At 46.2% G+C, this 17,380-nt stretch overlaps 1 protein-coding gene across 4 annotated transcripts in view; it reads left to right on the top strand.

The window, feature by feature from the left end:
- LOC115113626 (myotubularin-related protein 13-like) overlaps positions 1–13,526 on the top strand; it is a 153,535-nt gene extending 140,009 nt beyond the window's left edge. For all 4 annotated transcript variants that reach the window (XM_029641486.2, XM_029641485.2, XM_029641484.2 and 1 more), the window contains 12 exons: positions 809–987; positions 1,814–1,990; positions 2,389–2,490; positions 7,713–7,898; positions 8,970–9,096; positions 9,409–9,539; positions 10,505–10,729; positions 10,816–10,923; positions 11,137–11,327; positions 11,486–11,573; positions 11,671–11,802; positions 12,116–13,526. In XM_029641486.2, the coding sequence (XP_029497346.2) occupies positions 809–987; positions 1,814–1,990; positions 2,389–2,490; positions 7,713–7,898; positions 8,970–9,096; positions 9,409–9,539; positions 10,505–10,729; positions 10,816–10,923; positions 11,137–11,327; positions 11,486–11,573; positions 11,671–11,802; positions 12,116–12,214 (1,745 nt within the window). In that variant the 3' untranslated portion in view covers positions 12,215–13,526. The remainder of the gene's footprint in view (positions 1–808; positions 988–1,813; positions 1,991–2,388; positions 2,491–7,712; positions 7,899–8,969; positions 9,097–9,408; positions 9,540–10,504; positions 10,730–10,815; positions 10,924–11,136; positions 11,328–11,485; positions 11,574–11,670; positions 11,803–12,115) is intronic.
- Positions 13,527–17,380: the final 3,854 nt, after the last annotated feature.

Raw genomic sequence — 17,380 nt, 5'->3', positions numbered from 1 at the left:
TGTGATGTCTCAGCAGTTGTGGATGTGGTCAGTCAGCAGTCTTGGCCCTAAGGGAGGTACTGTTGGCCCAGCTCAGTCATGACAGGCAGCTCGGGAAGGAGGCCTCTGTGGCTTAACCTCTGCAGTGTATTCAATGTGTGTCTAGCCGTCTCAAGCCGAGATAGGATTTAGAATGTAAGTTACCTGTCTATTGGTTGATGGTTTGATTGGTTGAGAGCTCACTATAAATTGTTGTAATTGATATCCGGCAGTTTAATTGGACGATGTACTCCATGCCAAAGCTGCTTAAACGCTAAATGTGGTGTCCTTTTCCTGATCTACAGCCTGGCTCAGACAGGGCCCCTAGGGGCAGTAACAACAGCATAAGCAAAGCAGAGGAAGTATGGTTTATCACAAAAGGTTCTATCACATACAGATCTTTATTGTAGGTATCTTGGTGGGAGTGGTTTGTCAAAGAGAAATGAGCATTGTTCAGTTTCTTCCCCTTGGATTAGTGAATGAATAGATCTGTGCCCGTAGATTTGAGTCCAAATTCTATTCTTCAATGTGTCAATATGGTGTAGTCTTCATGTCGCTATGTGCCATTCTGTCATTATCATTCCGTTATCTGTTTCCCCGGTATGGTGGTCTCGGCTGTTTGTGCTTAACCAACCCCTCTCTGTGGTCATACACTGTCATGTCAAAGATAACGACAGAGGCGCACATGAGTATTGAACCAGGCTACTTAGCGCCTGTGTGTTCCAGCCCTCTACAGGCCTGCAGTACCAACTCTAACTGTACTTCTTTCTCTCTCTCTGTGTTGTTGCAGGTGTCTGGGCCAGCCTGCGTTCCAGCAGCCGCTTCAGCCAGCACCCTTCTGCAACCGATGTTGGTGCCAGGCTGGCAGGGAAGGATTTGGCGCCCCCTGCAGGCAGCGAGAGCCTGCATGCCCAGCTCCTCAAACAGCAGGCTGCGCTCTACATTTTTGGAGAGAAGTCCCACCTCAGGGTAAGACGAGAGCTGGGTCCAAACTTTTAGGGGATGATGAGTCCATAGAGTGTGTGTGTGTGTGTGTGTGTGTGTGTGTGTGTTGTGTGTGTGTGTGTGTGTGTCAACGTAAAGCTTTGTTGTTATTGGGACCTTCAGGTAAAATTCTCAGTAGGGGTCTGGCTAGACTGTGCCACAGAGTTATGGAGTATTTGTCTATGTGAGGGCTGGTACATTTTTACAGGATGGGGAATCAGGTCACTCCAGTCTAGAATGTGTAACCACTGTTTTGTTCCAGCAGACTACATTTCCAAACTGATAAGGGGACTCTTGATTGCAATTAATCAAAATGATGATTTATTATTAATACAGTCCCACATCTCTGATAATATTACATGTGGACTGTTGTTGGAACGTTCTGCTCGTTTCAGTGACTTGTTCGAGTGGAGCAGTGTGTGTGTGTGTGTGTGTGTGTTGAATGTGAAATTGATATTCTTTTCCTTGGCTAGAAGAGGTTATAAATAAATGTGAGCGTGGTGGAGTCGCCAGCTGTGCGGGTGGCTGTGATTGGCCAGTGGCCACATTGACAGAGACAGTCTTCTCTTAAATGAAACTTCTACTTCATTTCATAACAGAAGCCCTATTTTTACCTCATACAGTACGTCCCAAGTATTTAATATGTTCCCTATCTTTGTCTTCTGCTTTAAACATTTGTTTATTTTTGTCAGTCAGTTTCAGGTGTCTTTTAATCGGTCTTTCAGAGTGTTATTTTAATGTCTGCGTCTACTTGTGATAGTTGACTCTCGGCGACTGTTCATTTTCATTGACGTTTCTCCTGTTTTGTCAGGGCTTCAAACTGGACTCTACTCTGAACTGTGAACTGGTGCCTGTGGACTTTGCTGACACGCGCCAGATCAAAGGTGCCTTTAAGAAGCTGCTGAGGGCCTGTGCTCCGAGCGCTACGTCTTCAGACACACAGGACTCCTTCTTCAAAGCCCTGGAGGACTCTGAGTGGATCCTTCAGGTGAGCTCCCATCAAATGCACAAACACACACTCACCAATACACATGCATACACACCCTCCTACGGTTTCCACAACAACTCACTGACCCTCAGTGAGAGATCTGTGACAACGAGCCAGCGGCGTGCTCTCCATGTTCTTTCTGTGTGACTCTGACCTCATCCTATATTCTCTCCTCATCCAATAAGCTTATTTCCCAAGGGAAATGATAACGATACAAACAGACATGGGAGAACCACCAAATTGTTATCATAGTGACCCTCGCAGCGTATGGCCCTGCATTAAATGTGTCATAAACTACAGAACAATATTATCTGGGAGAAGCCCTGCTCAGGCTCCACACCGTCTTCACAGGAACAGCTTAACGGCATGAACTGTGTGTGTGTGTGTGTTCCCTGCAGCTTCACAAGCTCCTGCAGTTGGCCCTGATTCTGGTGGAGCTGCTGGACAGTGGCTCGTCCGTCCTGCTGAGTCTGGAGGATGGCTGGGACATCACCACACAGGTGAGCCTCACGAGCACACACACACACTGCATCTCCCCCAGCAGGAGTAGTGGAAGAGAGGGACTGGGGATGTAGGAGGGTAGGAGAGGGACTGGGGATGTAGGAGGGTAGGAGGGTAGGAGAGGGACTGGGGATGTAGGAGGGTAGGAGAGGGACTGGGGATGTAGGAGGGTAGGAGAGGGACTGGGGATGTAGGAGGGTAGGAGAGGGACTGGGGATGTAGGAGGGTAGGAGAGGGACTGGGGATGTAGGAGGGTAGGAGAGGGACTGGGGATGTAGGAGGGTAGGAGAGGGACTGGGAGGGTAGGAGAGAGTGGGAAGAAAAGGAAAAGAGAGACATCTTGGCTGAAACTGACAAGTGAAACGTCTACACCCGGGGTGTCAAACATACGGGCCAATCCAGCCCCACGGGTGGTTTGATTTAAAAAGTGTTTGTGTGTGTATATACAGTATATCACAAAAATGAGTACACCCCTCACATTTTTGTAAATGTTTGAGTATATCTTTTCATGTGACAACACTGAAGAAATGACACTTTGCTACAATGTAAAGTAGTGAGTGTACAGCTTGTATAACAGTGTAAATTTGCTGTCCCCTCAACACACAGCCATTAATATCTAAACCGCTGGCAACAAAAGTGAGTACACCCCTAAAAAAATGTCCAAATTGGGCCACCATAATTTTCCAGCACTGCCTTAACCCTCTTGGGCATGGAGTTCACCAGAGCTTCACAGGTTGCCACTGGAGTCCTCTTCCACTCCTCCATGACGACATCACGGAGCTGGTGGATGTTAGAGACCTTGCACTCCTCCACCTTCCGTTTGAGGATGCCCCACAAATGCTCAATAGGGTTTAGGTCTGGTGACATGCTTGGCCAGTCCATCACCTTTACCCTCAGCTTCTTTAGCAAGGCAGTGGTCGTCTTGGAGGTGTGTTTGGGGTTGTTATCATGTTGGAATACTGCCCTGCGGCCCAGTCTCCGAAGGGAGGGGGATCATGCTCTGCTTCAGTATGTCACAGTACATGTTGGCATTCATGGTTCCCTCAATGAACTGTAGCTCCCCAGTGCCGGCAACACTCATGCAGCCCCAGACCATGACACTCCCACCACCATGCTTGACTGTAGGCAAGACACACTTGTCTTTGTACTCCTCACCTGGTTGCCGCCACACACGCTTGACACAATCTGAACCAAATAAGTTTATCTTGGTCTCATCAGACCACAGGACATGGTTCCAGTAAGCTATGTCCTTAGTCTGCTTGTCTTCAGCAAACTATTTGCGGGCTTTCAGCCGGCGACAGCCATGCAGACCAATTTGATGCAGTGTACGGCTTATGGTCTGAGCACTGACAGGCTGACTCCCACCCCTTCAACCCCAGCAGCAATGCTGGCAGCACTCATATGTCTATTTCCCAAAGACAACCTCTGGATATGACGCTGAGCACATGCACTCAACCTCTTTGGTCGACCATGGCGAGGCCTGTTCTGAGTGGAACCTGTCCAGTTAAACCGCTGTATGGTCTTGGCCACCGTGCTGCAGCTCAGTTTCAGGGTCTTGGCAGTCTTCTTATAGCCCAGGCCATCTTTATGTAGAGCAACAATTATTTTTTTCAGATCCTCAGAGAGTTCTTTGCCATGAGGTGCCATGTTGAACTTCCAGTGACCAGTCAGTATGAGGGAGTGTGAGAGAGATGACACCAAATTTAACACACCTGCTCCCCATTCACACCTGAGACCTTGTAACACTAATGAGTCACATGACACCAGGGAGGGAAAATGACTAATTAGGCCCAATTTGGACATTTTCACTTAGGGGTGTACTCACTTTTGCTGCCAGTGGTTTAGACATTAGTGGCTGTGTGTTGAGTTATTTTTAGGGGACAGCAAATTTACACTGTTATACAAGCTATACACTCACTACTTTACAGTGTAGCAAAGTGTCATTTCTTCAGTGTTGTCACATGAAAAGATATACTCAAATATTTACAAAAATGTGAGGGGTGTACTGACTTTTGTGATATACTGTATATATAACTCCGCAAAAATAAAACAGCCCTTTTTCAGGACCCTGTCTTTCAAAGATAACTCGTAAAATCCAAATAACTTCACAGCTCTTCATTGTAAAGGGTTTAAACACTGTTTCCCAGGCTTGTTCAATGAACCATAAACAATTAATGAACATGCACCTGTGGAACGGTTGTTAAAGACACTAACAGTGTACAGACGGTAGGCAATTACGGTCACAGTTATGAAAACTTAGGGCACTAAAGAGGCCTTTCTACTGACTTTCTAAAAAATACCAAAAGAAAGATGCCCAGGGTCCCTGCTCATCTGCGTGAACGTGCCGTAAGCATGCTGCAATGAGGCATGAGGACGGCAGATGTGGCCAGGGCAATAAATTGCAATGTCCGTACTGTGAGACGCCTAAGACAGCGATACAGGGAGACATGACGGACAGCTGATCGTCCTCGCAGTGGCAGTCCACGTGTAACAACACCTGCACAGGATCGGTACATCTAAACATCACACCTGCGGGACAGGTACAGGATGGCAACAACAACTGCTCGAGTTACACCAGGAACACACAATCCCTCCATCAGTGCTCACACTGTCCACAATAGGCAGAGAGAGGCTGGACTGAGGGCTTGTAGGCCTGTTGTAAGGCAGGTCCTCGCCAGACATCACCGGCAACAATGTCGCCTATGGGCACAAACCCACCGTTGCTGGACCAGGCAGGACTGTCAAAATGTGCTCTTCACTGACGAGTCGCGGTATTGTCTCACCAGGGGTGGTGGTCGGATTTGCGTTTATTGTCGAAGGAATGAGTGTTACACCGAGGCCTGTACTCTGGAGCGGGATCGATTTGGAGGTGGAGGTTCCGTCATGGTCTGTGGCGGTGTGTCACAGCATCATCGGACTGAGCTTGTTGTCATTGCAGGCAATCTCAACGCTGTGCGTTACAGGGAAGACGTGGTAGGCGATCCCCAGGATGCTGGCCTTCTAGGCAGAGTTCCTCTGTCCAGTGTCTGTTCTTTTGACCATCTTAAACTTTTCTTTTTATTGGCCAGTCTGAGATATTACTTTTTCTTTGCAACTCTGCCTAGAAGGCCAGCATAACGGAGTCGCCTCTTCACTGTTGACGTTGAGACTGGTGTTTTGCGGGCACTATTTAATGAAGCTGCCAGTTGAGGACTTGTAAGGCATCTGTTTCTCAATCTAGACACTAATGTACTTGTCCTCTTGCTCAGTTGTGCACCGGGGCCTCCCACTCCTCTTTCTATTCTGGTTAGAGTCAGTTTACACTGTTCTGTGAAGAGTTGTGCACAGCGTTGTATGAAATCTTCAGTTTCTTGGCAATTTCTCACATGAAATAGCCTTCATTTCTCAGAACAAGAATAGACTGATGAGTTTCAGAAGAAAGTTATTTGTTTCTAGCCATTTGGAGCCTGTAATCGAACCCACAAATGCTGATGCTCCAGATACGCAACTAGTCTAAAGAAGGACCGTTTTATTTCTTCTTTAATCAGAACAACAGTTTTCAGCTGTGCTAACATAATTGCAAAATGGTTTTCTAATGATCAATTAGCATTTTAAAATTATAAACTTGGATTAGCTAACACAACGTGCCATTGAAACAAAGGAGTGATGGTTGCTGATAATGGGCCTCTGTATGTCTATGTAGATATTCCATTTAAAAAATAAGCTGTTTCCAGCAACAATAGTCATTTACAGCATTAACTAAATCTACGCTGTATTTCTTATCAATTTGATGTTACTTGACCCCAAACTTTTGAACGGTAGTAAATCAATGAAATGAAAGCTAGACAGTCGGGGAGTGTAGAATTTTTTGAAGCGATGGTTATAGGGGCCAACTAAATATAACACATTTTCCCTCCGGGACCTCGTTGAAGACTGTATGCAGCCTCCATGGCAAAATGAGTTTGACAACCCTGGTCTACACTTACAGGTAAGGAAATGGGTCATCACGTCGTCAGGTCGAACACACAGCCACGCCTTTAGTTTCAACGACTTATTTCCAAAGTTGTTCTGGCACTACACTACCAGACAACCTGGTTAGTACACCATGCTGAAATGTGGTGTAACGATGCTGAGGCTGTAGGGCACTATGTCACTGTATGCTGATTTCAATCGTGAAAGTGCTTGATTCTGTTTTTTAGGAGAGTAAACACAAGCTTGTTTTTATCCTCATCTTTTTTTTTTCTTTTCCTGTTCGCTCAGCGTTTTGTCACATTTTTGCACTGTGAGCTCACATTTTCCATGCCGACCTGTTAAGTGAGCGTGTGTTATTGGGGATGGCATTGGGCGCGTGGCCTCCCAATGTGTTTACTGGGCCCGTAAAGCCCATGGCTGTCGTGTAAAAGCACTGGTGTAGCCTCGCTTCCCGTGCCTGGCACGTGTCAGGCCCAGAACATCTTGCTCATCACGGTGGGGCCTGATCAGCCCTGCTCCAGGAAATGGGCTCCATATGCCTTGGCTCTTCATCTCCTGACCAACTCATAGACACCCAGCAGAGGAGAAGCAGATCCCTGTGTTTCTCGCTCTCCCCTCTTTCCTTTCTAATAGCCCCCTCTTCAGTGATGGTGCTATGGTCATTTAGGAGCTTGGGTCTGTACTGGGGAGGACCGCTGGGCTGTGATGAAGAGGACTTTTCACCAACTCCAGAAAGCCTGCTCTGTTTTTTTGGAGGGTACAGTGGTGCTCTAGAGAGGGAGTGCAATCTGTTTCCCTCATTCATTCCACATGCATCAGGGTTCATCGGTTAGCTGACACAGAGAGGGATCCAGGCCAAGTGCCGGCAGCATGTGTGCAGTCAGACGACACGCTCTTACAGATATCAGCCATAACCGTCCCACTGCATATAGAGGGAGAGGATTCAAACCATAGACAGGAAAGGTAGTGTAACCACAGACCAGGGAGAACAGAGGTTACTGGTTTGGAAAACGGGGTCAATGGAGACCTCTCCTCATCACCTACCCCTCTGTCACAGAAATCCTAAGTCCTTGTCACGCCATTGAGAGTTGACAGCTTAGTCAGTCTTCGGAGTTTTAGAAGACTTCAAGAGTTTTATTTCATTCCCACCCTCTAACTCCCCCCGTGTCTCTCTTTCTCTCTCTCTCTCTCTCTCTCTTTTTCTTTCTCTCGGTGTCTCTCTTGCCGATGTTCTCTCTCTTTCTCCCTCTCCCTTTCTCTCTCCCTCCAGGTGGTGTCCCTGGTCCAGCTGCTGAGTGACCCATTCTACCGGACCCTGGAGGGCTTCCAGGTGCTGCTGGAGAAGGAGTGGCTGTCCTTCGGCCACAAGTTCAGCCAGCGCTCCAACCTGACCCCCAGCAGCCAAGGCAGTGGTTTCACACCCATCTTTCTGCAGTTCCTGGACTGCGTGCACCAGGCAAGCCTTGCACACCCACCTCCGAGGCCCACACCCCTTTCATTACCCCCCGTCCACACCCCTCTTCAACCCCTTCCCTCCCTCTGACCATACCTCCTCCGTGAGCTCATCACATTCCTTCAGAGAAGAGAAGAGGAGGCGGAGGAGGAGAGAGACTCAGCTGTCATTATCTATGGACTCGGTTGATTTTTTGTACTCTGCAATCCCCACATCGGATAAGTAATTTAGACAGAGTTGTACGCTGGGGAGTTTCAGCTGCAGGGCTGTTGCCCAGATGGTCTGTGAACCCCACGGTCAGTGCTGTGCTTTTCCGTGCTAGTGTTTTTCACCATCCCCTATGCATTTCCTCAGTGTTAAGAGCACCGAGTGGGAAAATTGCAGTTGTGGGGATTAAAAGTCTCTCTCCTCGGAAGGCGGGGTGAGGGGGGGGGGGGGGGGGGGTTGTGAGGATGATGTGGAGGGTGCAGCTGAAGTGGATTGGGTTTTACATGTTCAAATGCTAACTTTAGAGAACGTTGTGTTTTCTGTCTCCCCCAGGGTCCGGCAGGCCAACTCCCATACACTTACATCAACACATAGTTTCTGAGTTTGTCTTTTGTAACTGGAGGGGCGTCTGCCAAGGAGGCCCTACAGAGGTTCTCTAGGGCCGAAGTGCGATAAACAGGGGGAGAGGGAGTTTGATGAGTTTCTGAAAATAGAAGTTCCTCATCTCAGACACAGCTGTTGTTTTCGCCAGTACGCCCAGGTGGCCCAAAACATGCAAAAGAGCGGCAAGGTCCTCTCGTTTGGCCACTGCTGCACATTGCTGGACCGCTGCCTTCTAGCTCGGCCCTGCTTTTGTCTGAGAGTGATGATGTCAGTCACTGGCCTTTGCTCCCTGGTCTCCATTTAATTCTGCCAGTAATGGGGAGTGTATGTAGTCATAACGGACCCATCTGTAGTCATAACACAGGGACATGCTCCAGCCATCACAATGTGTCACCTTTCTCTCTCTCTCTCTCTCTCTCTCTCTCTCTCTCGCCACCTCTCTCTCGCCATCGCCACCTCTCTCGCCATTTCTCCTCATTGCAGATCCAGGACCAGTGCCCCTTGGAATTTGAGTTTAATCAGCACTATCTGAAGTTCCTGGCATACCACTACATCTCCAACCGCTTCAAGAACTTCCTCCTGGACTCCGACTACGAACGCCTGGAGCACGGTATAGTACAAATACAGTGTAAAGGGATGATTTAACAGTAAGGCCATTAACATCTGTATGTGTATTTAAAGTCTTTGGCAGAGTTGCGGGATTCAACAGGCTGAGTGTTGAAACCACTGTTCTGTCTGTGAAATGATAGTGTGTAATGATAGTGTAATGGGTCAGGTATTTCAGGATACTGACATGTTGCAGTGAAGCACTTCTAAATTACCTAGATCCTATCTCTTATCTTAGATCAGGGATTTGTCAGCGAATAGTGGTAGTGTGTCTCGGCCTGTTGAACAACCTCGTCTTTGTCTCACTCTTCAAAAGGCACATTGTTCGAGGACAAGCCGGGAGACAAGCAGGCCAGGAGGGGGGTCTGTATCTGGGAGTGTATCAGCAGAATGCACCGGAGGAGTCCACTGTTCTTCAACTACCTGTACAGTCCCACAGAGGCTGAGGTGACTGCTTGTTTGTGTGTCTTGTATGTTGCAACTCCCCAAGCAAGTTTGCTACCATCTCTGATACGTAGCGTTGGTACTTCATTCTGTTTGTGTATGTCAGCCAGATCCCCAATGGCCTTTTCTCTAGTTCACCCACTGACTCACACTTACGCACACCCATGTTCTCCTGTTCTGGACGTCCTCAGTAGAGATACACAGGGATCTTCACACTTTCCAGAGCAGCCAGTCCAGCTGCTAAAACTTCAGATCTCTCCCAGATGACATCCACAATGATGGATGGCCAGTCTGCCACTCTCTTGCACCAGATGATGCCTTATTGCGATGACCTTCCAGTGTTCCTCTCCCAGTCCTGCTGAATGTTCTGTAGCAGACTGTTGATGTCGGTGAAGACCGTGAGTCACAGGCCCAGGAGAGCCCAGTTGAACTCTGTTAGCAGTTTCTTATCAGTGTTGTTCGGGATCTTTTAATATCTGTGGTCGTAAAGGAAGCGTCTCGCTTAGCCTCTTCCAACTCCCTGACAGGGACTTTCTGATGTTGCTGTTTAACCCTGTCTTGGCATATGTCTGGTCTTCAACTTCAAAGTCCATCCCAATGGGTTATTTGTGTTCATGGGAACCGTAAATCCTCTTCCCGCTGGCCAGCGATCGCGGCGGCTGTACCCATTATTTCAGGGGCGTATAAATCAGTAGGAGGCAAACAGCCTGCGTGTTTGTGCACCCCGGGCCCCGACGTGATTAAGTGTTCGGGGAAGTGTTAGGTCCGGTGGGCCACATTCTTTCCCACTGGCTGTTGACAGTGGTGTGCTCACTGAGAGATTGGACAGATTCACATCATTGGGGAAAGAACTCTACTCTACACACTTGATTTCAAACTAGCCAAAATAGATATTTGTCTCATGTGTTATCTGTGTAAACATATCAGATTATCATAATTTGTTTTTTGTTGTTTCATATGTTATTTAGCCGGTGCTCAAGCCCTCTATTAGCATCCCTGCTTTGAGGAAGTGGGACTTCTTCACGGGGGAGACCCTGTGCACAGGCCCGTCCTATGACTGGAGGATGCTGGCTGTCAGGTCGGAGAGCATGGAGGAGACGGACACCATCGCCACCAGCAAGAGGAGGATCGTGTGGCCCTGCTACAGCAGTGTGGGGCGCGCCCAGCCTGACGCCATCACCAAGCTCCTGGCTGTGAGTTCTAAAAGTCTGAGTTGGGATGATGTTATCCATGTCTGACTATGTGCCTGACACTGATGAGAGCCCTGTTGTTGTTGCAGGACATAGAGCGGCTGGAGGGGGAGATGAGCCAAGCACCAGAGAGGTGGCAGGCCACTCTGGAGAGGGTCCGAGTCAGTATCCAGGAGGACCTCAAACAGGAGGGAAATGTAAGACAAACACAACACACTTTCCCATGTTTTCTCCTCTTCCCCCGACTCCTGTTTCCCATAAACCTCACTTAGCCTGAACTCCGCTCATTTACTGGACGGTTCAGCTAGACAGCACTGTTTGACTCATCAATCTGTGACTGACCATCGGGAGGATGTTTTGTCTAATGTTTCATGGCTTTTCTTATTCCATCTGTCTTGTCTGTTTTGCAGCTCCGCAAGCAGTCTGCGTCCACCTCGGGGCTGATCCCCACGTCCAGTCTGCAGGCGTTCCAGAGACGTTCCATACTGCACCTGCCTGACACTGGCTTGGGGGAGGACAGCAGCCCCACTGCCACTAACGGGGTCAACCGCCGGGCAGCCACACTCTACAACCAGTTCACCCCCAAGAATGAGGAAAACAGGTGGGTCTCCACTCCCAGCACTGAGACGGCAAACAGGGACCGGGACTTCCAATTAGTCCTGTTTCCTCACCCAACTCTTCTGTAAAGCGTTGACACATAGACAGAATCTCTCTACCAAGCAAATGTTTTAAATTCATCTTAATGGTGTTTTTTTTCAGATCGTTTGAGGGGATTCTTTACAAACGAGGAGCACTGCTGAAAGGATGGAAACCTCGCTGGTTTGTTTTGGACATTACCAAACACCAAGTGAGTATTACAGCATATTACATGTTGCTACCAGTCTGTTCCAGACAATGTCTCCATTCCTATGCCAGTGGTGTTATATGTGTGTGTGATGTCCCAGCTGAGGTACTACGACACGGGGGAGGACACTAACTGCCGGGGACACATTGACCTGGCGGAGGTGGAGTCAGCTCTGATCGCCACCCCCACCATAGGAGCTCCTAAACACATCAGTGAGAAGGCCTTCTTCGACGTGAGTGTCTCTCTGGTTCTCCATTCCTCTGTCTGCTTGTGATCTTGTGATCTTTTCTTGTGTTCTGTGGTAGAATACACTCCAGCCATGGCAGTATCAGGCTCTGTCTGCTTGTGATCTTGTGGTCTTTTCTTGTGTTCTGTGGTAGAATACACTCCAGCCATGGCAGTATCAGGCTCTGTCTGCTTGTGATCTTGTGATCTGTTCTGTGTTCTGTGGTAGAATACACTCCAGCCATGGCAGTATCAGGCTCTGTATGTCACATCCCACCTCCTGTCACTGTTGAACCATTGGTTGGGTGTTGTCATTGCAGCTGAAGACCACCAAGCGAGTGTACAACTTCTGCGCCTCGGATGCCCAGAGCGCCCATCAGTGGATGGACAAGATCCAGAGCTGCATCTCTGACGCGTGACCTCTGAACTCCCCAGCCAGTGGTCGGGATGTGGTCAGGTCACTGCATTAACACTAAGTGCAGCAAGGTGGCTGAGGGCAGAGACTGTGGGCACACATATATACAGTGCATATTCAGCTCAGTCACCATGGGAGTGGCTTTAACATGAGGACCACAGTGATCTAAGTGCCTGTTAGTGGAGGCTATGCCGTACATCCATCCATCCTGCTGCCTTGCAGGACTTCAGGCAGTCTTCACTCTGTCTGCCTGACAGCTTTAGCAGGAGTTGATGAATGTGTCCTGGTCTCTGCCGTCAGCTCTCTCTGTACTGTACCTTGTTACTGCTACAGGGATCAACACTTCTAGTGAAAAGTAAATGGCTGAAACGGATGCCTGAGCACTACTAAGGATAGTTTATGCCATTTCAGTTGTAAAGAGATAAAAGCAATAGCACTGGCCATTTTAAACTGTGGGTTCAATATATGAACGAAAATATATAAAACATACAAGAGAATTTATATTAGATATTTTACAATGAGGAAAAGGTGTTGCTGCTTGACAAAAGGTCTAAACCACCAAAAACGGAGGTTTTGAAAATGCACAATATGACAAGGCAATTTGTTTGCACTTAGTTCTATAATATGCACTCCATATAGAATGATAGATTTTCTTACTGAAGCGAACAGCCAGGCAAAAGGCATTACTTTATAACGATGTATCAAAGGACCTTTTCCTTATCAAGACAAATTGGAAGAGAGAAAAAACACTAAAGTTCAAAACATTTTTCTGACATTTTATATTTAAGTGATGTCTTCTATTTTTAAACATACACTATGAATGTTTTTTACTCATGGATAACAGTTTGTTTGTTCTTGTGATGTAAATTATTATTTTTTATTAAAAGAGTAACTCATTGTTAAAGTGTGGTGGCTTAATGTTTTATGTACATACTCATGTGATATTCCATTTTTATTTGATTTGATATATAACGTGTGTATGCTTTTCTAATTGTAACTGTACTAAGACCATGTCTTATGTGCCAATATAGTAACCTTGTTTCCTACCTTTGATGAGACTGACTGAGCCATTGTGTTTTTAGATGAAGAGGAGTCGACTCTTTCTCAGAATATCCAGAAAGGCTCTGTCGTAAGGACTTTTAAATCAATCAGTCAGACGATGTTTTGTTTCATCTGTTGTCTTCCAGTTTGAGAGAACAAAGCAAAAGAAGAGTATCAAAGTCATTTCAGAAGCTATATGTTACTGTCTTTTGTACCATGTTTTGCATTGATACTAATGTTTGGTTTTGTTTATAAATCAAGAGTACTTGAACTAGCCAGATGATTGGTGTGATTATTTTACAGTAGATATGACGGCTGCATATTTGAGATTAAGAGAATTTACAAATGATGAATTATGTGGCTTCTGACGAGTGTTTTTTTCCCAATCTGACAATAATAGCCCTTTAGATGCCACCTACATCTAAAAGGGATGAGGGCATACTCAGGCGCCAGTAAGTCTCTATTGTAGGTTGCAAAATACCTCATTTATTTGCAGATAATAGGTCACAAGATATAGGGAACAAACCTGAACCTAACCTAAGCCACTTGAAATAGGTTTGGCTTGTTATGAACCTCTCCTCTTGTTAAAAATAGTCTCTCTTTTCTCATGAAAGGTAAGCAGACACCACTCCAGCAGAATAGTTCATAAGGCCCAAGCCAAAAACTGGGCTTGGCAAGGATGTTTCACTTCCAACAATGAGTAAGGAATTGGGCGAGAAACCCAACACAGAGCCACTGGCGTCTGCTTGGCGGGACTCGAAGGCACTCCTGGTCCTGGAGAGACCTGTCCCACAGCAGGAAGGCGGGAAAGCCCTAAACTGAAGTTCTCTAGAAGACATTGTGGACGTGTTTCTGATCCTGAGCACTCTCTCCCAGCTGGCTTGTACTGCGAGCAGGTGCAGTGCTGGCTAACATCTGGACAGACGCTTCTCTGGCAGGTCTCTCCATTTTTAGCTGCCCCCTGGAGGAGTGGATTTACGCCTCCGCCCATGACGAGAGGGATGAGGCGGAAGTGGGGTTCCAGTTGGATTTTCAGGAATGGAGCCGTTGGGACTCCTCAGTCCCTTAAGGAGAGTTAGTGGTTTAAAACACACTCAACAGGCCGATGATGAATCCAAATTCACTGGTTCACCGCTGTGATTGTAGTTCATTGACTGTTCTATGACTATTTCACAAATAGATTGTCTGTGTTAGTAAATCATCTATTACATGAGGTTGAGCAGGACATGAGGCCTGGTTAATGTTACACAATTCTCCAGATGCAACCGTATACAGTGCATTTGGTAAGTATTCAGAACCATTCCCTTTTTCTACATTTTGTTACGTTACAGCCTTGTTCTCAAATGTTCCTCATTGATCTACACACAATACCAAAGCGAAAACCGGTTATTAGACATTTTTGAAAAAGTATAAAAAGCACTGATCATCCTTGAGATGTTTCTACAACTTGATTTCTACAAATCCATTGATTGGAAATTATTTGTAAAGGTCCCGCATTTGACAGTGTATGTCAGAGCAAAAACCAAGCCATGAGGTCGAAGGAATTTTCTTAGAGCTCCGAGACAGGATTGTGTTGAGGCACAGATGGGTACCAAAAAATGTCTGCAGCATTGAAGGTCCCCAAGAACATGGTGGCCTCCATCATTCTAAAATGGAAGAAGTCTGAGGTCCTAAGCGCTCTGGAGCACGTTTTCATCAAGGATCTCTCTGCACTTTGCTCTGTTCATCTTTTCCTCTATCCTGACTAGTCTCCCAATCCCTGCCACTGAAAAACATCCCCACAGCATGCTGCTGGCACCACCATGCTTCACCGTAGGGATGGTGCCAGGTTTCCTCCAGACATGATGTTTGGCATTCAGGCCTAAGAGTTCAATCTTGGTTTCATCAGACCAGAGAATCTTGTTTCTCATGGTCTGAGAGTTCTTTAGGTGCCTTTTGACTAACTCCAAGTGAGCTGTTGTGTGCCTTTTACTGAGGAGTGGCTTCTGTCTGGCCACTCTACCATACAGGCCTGATTGGTGGTGTGCTGCAGAGATGGTTGTCCTTCTGGAAGATCCTGGAGCTCTGTCAGAGTGACCATCTGGTTCTTGGTCACCTCCCTGACCAAGGCCCTTCTCCCCCGATTGCTCAGTTTGGCCGGGCGGCCAGCTCTAGAGTCTTGATGGTACCAAACTTCTTCCATATAAGAATGTTGGAGGCCACTGTTTTCTTGGGGACCTTCAATGCTGCAGAAATGTTTTGGTACCCTTCCCCAGATCTGTGCCTCGACACAATCCTGTCTCGGAGCTCTAAGACAATTCCTTCGACCTCATGGCTTGGTTTTTGCTCTGACATACACTGTCAACTGTGGGACCTTATATAGACAAGTGTGTGCCTTTCCAAATCATGTCCAGTCAATTGAATTTACCACAGGTTGAGTCCAATCAAATTGTAGAAACATCTCAAGGATGATCATTGGAAACAGGAAGCGCCTGAGCTCAATTTCGAGTCTCATAGCAAATAAGGTATTTCTGTTTTTTATTTTGAATACATTTGCAAAAAATCTAAACCTGTTTTTGCATTGTCATTATGGGGTATTGTGTGTAGATTGTAAAAAAATGTGAAAAAAAGTCAACGAGTCTGAATCCTTTCCGAAGGCGCTGTAAACTGCAAAAGGTGAGACGACAAAAAACAATTATTTGTCCTGCAACTGTTGAGACATACAGGGTGTTTAATTGTAAAGTTATATCATACTGTAAGATATCATTACAGTTTTGTGCTTTCTGAATGTTTTCCACATTAGCTCATAGTAATTAGTCCTGGTGGTTTCGGAGAATAATCCCTTGAATCAGAATGGAAATCAAAACTTACTGCAAGTTCAAGATTCCGATTTGAATTTGGATCATATCTAGTGTCGTAAGTTACAGTTCTTGCTCACATCCCAATAAATTAATTCTAAATATAAGTTATAATTGTAGGGCTATGAACCTAAAAATAACTCCCTAAATAAAAAACAAATGTTTTTTTATTGGCCCCAAGTCCCCGTGGCTGTTTTTCATTTACAGGGCACATCAGCAATCAGCATGTCCTGGAAGAAGTTGAGCTACCCTTAAGAAACTAAAGTTACTTTGAAAAAGTAGTTTACTACATCCAAACTAAATTATCATACCTAAATCTGAAATTGCAAGGTCAGATCACTCTGGAGTCAGATGTTAAATAGAATATATAATTTAGCAAAAAAAACACAATGTTTCAAGTGAGAATTAGGCAGGTCAGATTAAGAAAAATAAAATCTTGCCTACTACTTTACCCATATTTTATTTTCTTTCTGCAAAAAAAGTAGTGTGTAATTCCAGTAGTCAGCTACACTGCTACATGGTAAAAAATGTATGAACTACTGAAAACACTACCAATATTTACATTTCGTTCAACTACTACTAAGCTACAGCAAACTGTGATGAAATTTCTTCTAGTAGTTCACTACTAACCAAAACTGGCTATTTCAGTATGACAAAGCCAGTTCAGGGAAATCATGTTTGTGAATCATTAGGACAATCATGGAATGTTCTTATCTGGACCTCACCCCTCGACCCCTATTTGGAGCATGATTTTTAACATTAATTTATAGCCATGACAGGCAGATTCTCCTTGGCTTTGGGGGGGTAAGACGAGTTTTCTGTGTTGGCTTTTCCTCTGCCCACTTGGTGTCATTTGTCTGAGGCCATCCATGCATTTATGTCAATCCACCCACGTTGTTAGTGACCCTACCTTCTACCCTACAGAGCCCAGGGTCCACCATGTGCACTAGTCTGAGCTGTGAGGTCACTCTGGGGAGACATTTAAACAAGAAACCAGGCATCTGCAAGAGATTTATTCATTACCAGACCATCCGAAAGAATGTTCCCATTTCAAATCTATTGAGATGAGAATCTGTTGGACAGGCGTCAGATAAGCTGGATGCGGGTATTAAGGTTCTTTAAGACACGGGCGCGTCTAACCTCTGACCTAGCCGCGTCCTCAGAGCAGGCGCAGACCAGATGGCTGGTGTGTTTACGGACATATTCAATATTTACTTATCCAAGTCTGCTATCCCCACATGCTTCACATGTTCTCTATGTTCAGTTAAGAGTGTGATGCTCTATTTTGAGCC

This window comes from Oncorhynchus nerka, linkage group LG28 (assembly GCF_034236695.1).
Source record: "Oncorhynchus nerka isolate Pitt River linkage group LG28, Oner_Uvic_2.0, whole genome shotgun sequence".
In the NCBI taxonomy this organism is placed as follows: Eukaryota; Metazoa; Chordata; class Actinopteri; order Salmoniformes; family Salmonidae; genus Oncorhynchus; species Oncorhynchus nerka.
The sequence above is the reverse complement of the archived record's forward strand: the minus strand, read 5'-3'. Positions and strand labels throughout refer to the sequence as shown.